This window comes from Gasterosteus aculeatus, chromosome 20 (assembly GCF_964276395.1).
Source record: "Gasterosteus aculeatus chromosome 20, fGasAcu3.hap1.1, whole genome shotgun sequence".
NCBI lineage: Eukaryota > Metazoa > Chordata > Actinopteri > Perciformes > Gasterosteidae > Gasterosteus > Gasterosteus aculeatus.
Window position 1 is genome coordinate 18,798,864 of NC_135707.1, and position 5,718 is coordinate 18,804,581.

Here is a 5,718-nt window from a genome sequence, read left to right on the forward strand (position 1 = left end):
TGAACGTCTATTTAATCTGAGATGACGGGAAATTGGAACAATATGTCCATGCCATTTATTCATGGCGTAGTTATGGTTAAGCGGGTGTGGTTTTGATTAAATGTGTCCAGGTAAAGCGGCTACGACCAGTAGGCGAGGCCGTGCGTAATTACGCATTAAAGACCGCGGCCCCAACATAACGCTAATCGCCCCGACATGTCGTAGAAATATATATATATATAATCCGCCAAATTGCCAAGAAAGACTTGACTCGACGTAAGAGAAACGCGAGAACTGCGTTGTATTCTTTGTGCAGCGGTGGTAATGCGCAATTGACTGCTTTAAATTCGCCTCTCTCTCTCTCTCTCTCTCTCTCTCTCTCTCTCTCTCACACACACACACACACACACACACACACACACACACACACACACACACACACACACACACACAGGCAGCCCACCGCAGCGAGCACAGAAGGAGACACGCCTTTTTCTCTGCTCCGTTGTTGGGTCGGTGGGCAGCGGGCTGCCGGTGATTGACCAGCTCCTCTCTCTCGATCCGTCAGCCGTCGCGCTTGGCACCTCCCCTCTCCTCTATAAATGTAGGGAATCTATTCGTTTCCTCCACACTGAGCCTGCCGAAGTACCAGGAACTGTGCGGCTCCGCGGGATGTGTTGACAAGACTACATTTCCCCCCCCTTCCCGTTGCTTATTTGCGGCTGTATCCACAGCACCGCTTCGTCTCTAAAAACCTCACCTGTCACCGGAGCCGTATTTGTTTCCAGCTCGTTGCTCCCGTCTCCGAGCCGTTGGTTTTCTAAGATGAAGGCTGTTACTCCGGTCCACCCGCAGGACTCCTCCTCCGGCGGCAGCCCGCTGTCGCTGCACTATCTGTCGAAGGAGAGCCTGAACATCGCCCGGTGCAGGGTGGAGGACGAGGACTTGTTCTGCCTGCAGTACGACATGAACGACTGCTACAGCCGGCTGAAGCGCCTGGTGCCCACCATTCCGCAAGATAAGAAAGTCAGCAAAGTGGAGATCCTCCAGCACGTCATAGACTACATCCTGGACCTGCAGCTGGCCCTGGAGACGCACCCATCGCTCCACAAACAGCAGCCACAGCGGACTGGCACCTGCCCCGCGCCGGCCTCCAACCCGAGCCGCACGCCGCTGACGCCGCTCAACGTCGATCACCACCAGGTGAGTAAAGCTTTAAACCCGGCGGACATCGTCTCTTCACCGGTTGCTCTTTTTTTTTCTTCTCCAACCGGGACTTTATTTTGATTTTGCTGCGTGCCAGACCGCCGTTTTACCGCCAGGCAGACAAAGCGCGTCGTGCCCGTTATGTGTCATTGTCCTTTCACTGTGGGGGGAAAACATTCAAATAATCGAAATTCCGCACACCTGACGGCACAACCTTGAAAAGTCGCGCATACAAAAAATACGCATTGGGTTAGATTGCGCATTTGATTGCAGGCTTTTTCGATTTGCATGATAATGACTTGCGTGTCACGGGCCCACCTTATCCCAGCGGCCGGTGAAGGAGCTCAGCCTTCAGCCCACTTCACCGCGCACAATGACGGCAATTTGTTATTCATAAGAGCGTCTTTTGTGGGAGATGTAGCCGCGTATCATTTAGTCTTTATTTAATGACATTTTCTCCTTTTTTCTCCTTCTTCTTCTTCTCGTAGAGGACGTCAATAGTCAAAAAGCCGGAGGACTCTATTTTATGCCGCTGAGATACAAGCACCTCAACACTGGTAAGTTGACTTTAATAACATCGTTGATTATATGAAATGTTTTTTGTTGTTTTTGTTTTGTTTATAATCAGAAGTTTGGATAAACAAAGAAAATGAGGGATCCCAGTCGAAAACACCGCATCCGCGCAGCCATCCCCATTAACTTAATTATTGTAGCCTATGTGAGGTGTGAATTGACAGTCCCTACAGAGGGGGGAGGGAAAAAAAGAGAAAATAATAATTGAGGAACACACGAAAATTGGCAACGACCTCAGAGGCAGCTGTGCTTTTTGCGCAATAACTGTCAGTGGTGTAGCAAGAAGAAAGGGTTAAAACCTCAGCTTGCCCTCTCTCTCGCTCTCCCACTGCTTCCTCTTTCTCTCTCACCCAAGTCTGTCCCTCTCAGGCCCATTCAAGTTACTGATTTTTAGCATTCAGTCCAAACTCACACCAAGGCCAAAAAAGCTGGTTGTGTGTGTGTGTGTGTGTGTGTGTGTGTGTGTGTGTGTGTGTGTGTGTGAGTCCAGCGGAGCCGCGTTGTTGTTTGACCTGGTTTGTTTGGGGTTGTTGATCAAGCATGGCCTCTGTTTTGTCGGTGGCGCCAGTCAGTCTGCAGCTCGGCAGCTCACCCCATCTCCTCCTCCTCCTCCTCCTCCTCCATCTCCTCCTCCTCCTCTTCCCCCCTATTCATCCCCCTCCACAGGTGTGTAGGCCGCACAGAGCCAATCCAAAGCCAGCAAAGCTTCGCCAGGGACTCACACCCAACTGGAGGCACCAATCACAAGGGGATTTGGAAAAAAGAATACTAATAAAACGAGGAAAAGAGGAATTTAAACCCCCCCCCAAAAAAGAAATCACCACTTATTTCATCTTTTTTTCCTTTGGTTCTATTGAAAACAGGAGTCAGTATGTAGACTTCTCCTAGTCTCCTCCACCTGTCACTCAAAATCTTCTCCAATTAGAGCGCAAACATAGTCCTCATGCCGAAGAAGTGTTGTCGTTGGAAACGGCAACAAAAACTGTCCATGAATTGTGCTTAAATAATTACTAAAAAAGACTCCAGTCCAAAGCTTTACTAAACTGCTAAAAAAGAAGAAAATGGTTGTACATGTTTTTGGATATCTATTGTTTCAAATAGATGATTTGTGTTGAACAGGCGGCGTCATCCCCTGGAGCTGTAAAATGTTTGATATTGTACAGAAGAAGGATTTTCGATTCGAGATGATTAAGAATGTACATATATAAAGACACAAATGTTCTATTAAAGTATGGGGAAGGAAGACGTATTTGCTCAAAATATACTATTGTAATTATAAGATATTTTTTATTAAAACCTTCTTTTTTGTTTATCGTTATGTAAATATGGTGTTTCGACCTTTAGAGTCTCTTCGTGGAAGGTTACGCTCTGCCGATGATGTCCTCACATCACGATATCAGTTAGAACCATTTGCAGTGTGTCATTGTTTGTTCTGGAATAGTTGAATGTGTAGCATGTCAGGCTCACTGCGGAGACGCTGAATGTGAAGCAGCCCCCCCTCATCCCGGAGACCAGTGGTGGAATTCAACACACGTTCTCGCTCTCGCTGTCTCGTCAATTGTTTTGTACTCATTAACTTTGACGACTTTGACCCGCTCGGTCGCTCTGCTGAATTGTTTTTTTTGTATTGATTCCGTTACTTTGCACTGTTTGTAAAAAAGAAGGAAAAAAAAAGAAATCTTGAGAGTGACGGCACTTCTGACAGTGTTCTTTTTAAAACAACGTCTCTGTTCCTTTTTCGTGCAGCTTCTCCTTTGAGCGGTTAATGACTGACGAGGGGAAAATCATTCAGCTCCGCTTATGAATCGATGAAATATGTGAACATTAACAGACTCCTTCTGGAAAACCACCAGGCGGGCGGTGTCTTTAGAAGTGAAATGACGCAGCGAAAGAGAAAGAAGCCTTTTATTTGTTATTGTGACATCGAACGCCGACTTTACCTCACCACCCTCCTGCCAGCGTGAGAGGGCCCTCGTACGTTTCCGTCAGCTGCACTGTTGGACTGGACCTTCACTGGCTGGTGAGGAGTTGTCAAAAACAATTAAAGTTTCCAGGAAGAATTGTGTGTCGTCTCAAGTTTTGTCTCCAGGGTGGGGCGTCTCAAATATTTTGGTATTTTTGGTAAATTTGTGAGATTGTGTGTAAGATGAGCTTCAACACAAATAGAAGGCGACAGCTCAGAAGTCCGATCTGAGCTAAATTGAAGCAAACTGCTAATTATGTCTTTCTACTTGGTAGAAAAGACATACTTTGGTTTGAACAATAATACTAATAAAACAGCCTGAATGGTGAATCATAAGATTACCGTCCTACCTTCATACATCAAAATGAAGAGACAAATGGAGCGTTCACAGCGTTCAGGTTAAATGTGCCTAGTCAACGTGTTCGGCGTCCATCTGAGCCCTAAAGTGACCTTTGATGAGGAAAGATGAAACAGTAAACACCACTGCCAAGGCAGCACATGCTCAGCATTTCCAGGAAGTACGACTCCCCGATGCGCACACGGGTAGAACGTTAGAAACACAAACAGGCAACCGAATCGTTCGAGGGAAATCCAACAGAAAATCCTGTTCACACTTCTAACTGCGGCCTCATCGGGATTATGGGTGTGTGAGGAGAAACAGCTGGAGGGGTTGAACGTTTCAAAAGGTGATGAATGTTGCTTCTCGATTTCCAAATGCAAATGGATCCGTACTTTATTCTAAAGATATTAATTAAACTAGTTCCCTCCTCTCCACGGAGCTGCGGCGTCCTCTCACAGACCCCGGCGTCACTCTGAGTGTCGGGTAGACCCGTTTGGACGGGGACGAGCTCGGACACGGAGAGGGGCCCCTTTGGGGGCCGCAGATGCCTCTCAGACGCCTCGCTCCACCTCTGTGGACAAGCAGAGGCCACGCGCGTGTGCTTATAGTCCATGGTAAGAGAGGCCTCACTGCACTGGCAAGCGTCGTCCTTGTGATATTAAATGTGTGTGTGCGTGAACAGGTTTTTAAAAAAAAAAGAAAAAATGTGTTGCGGCGCAGGTGGCCAGTTTGACAGTTAGACCTTCCTGATTTGATTAAAGAGGTTCTGGCTCTCGGTAAGCGAGCCCAACGCGGACCCGAGAGGTCATGAGAATGCAGTCTTTCCTGGAAATATATTCAGGGATTACTTTTCGTCCCATTTCAACCAAAGGCATCACCATTAAACGGTGTTACAGTGGAACCAAATGTAAGCCCCTTAACTTGAAACATTATGTGGAAACGATGTATTGTCAGAACTTCCAGGTATCACCAGGTTTACTTTCCACATTTTCTTCACTGAAAACAAGTAATTATAATATCATTTGGGTTGAGGGAAAACGTCTAACTATAAGACAGCTTGAAGCTTCCCCAGCTGAATAGAATAATTCTCTGGTTTTGGTCATATGCAAATAACATATTTTCTAATCAAATATGTGCTGATTTGCATGAACTTCCACAAAAGGGAATTGGAAACATTTTGACTAGATGCAAGATGAAAAAGTGGATTTTAGATGTCAACCTTTAAACATTTTTCCATATATTTAGTAAGGAATGTTAAATGAATCAGGCTACAAACGATATCTGAACAAACGCCACTGTAAGAGGGTTTAAACTGTAACGTTTGGTTTGTTTAAGAGCTACTGAAGAGGAAGTTTCTGGATCCGAGTCTGACAAGAAACTCGCTCAGAGGAAACGGCCTTCAGCGATAAAGTTAAATACACTAAGTCACTTCAAGTGAATACGATGAAAAGAAATGACTTACTCTACATTGAGACAATTTTCTTTTTTGTATTAAAAGTTGTCTGAAATGTTATATTCATATATTTAATCGAGGCCTCTTCGGTGATAACCTTTTTGTAAAAACAGGAGAAATCTACAGAAGCATATACAAAAGCAACTGGTGCATGAAACCAGTATGTTTCTGCCTGTGCGCCTTCAAAATCTACACAGCTACGTA

General features: G+C 45.6%; 1 protein-coding gene across 1 annotated transcript; it reads left to right on the top strand.

The window, feature by feature from the left end:
• The first annotated feature begins 368 nt into the window (after positions 1-368).
• On the top strand, positions 369-3,818 carry id4 (inhibitor of DNA binding 4). The gene is made up of 3 exons (XM_040165243.2): positions 369-1,182; positions 1,674-1,742; positions 2,425-3,818. Exons 1-2 carry the CDS (start codon positions 805-807, stop codon positions 1,719-1,721), a joined length of 426 nt encoding a protein of 141 aa, XP_040021177.1. The 5' UTR covers positions 369-804; the 3' UTR covers positions 1,722-1,742; positions 2,425-3,818.
• The last annotated feature ends 1,900 nt before the right edge of the window (positions 3,819-5,718 follow it).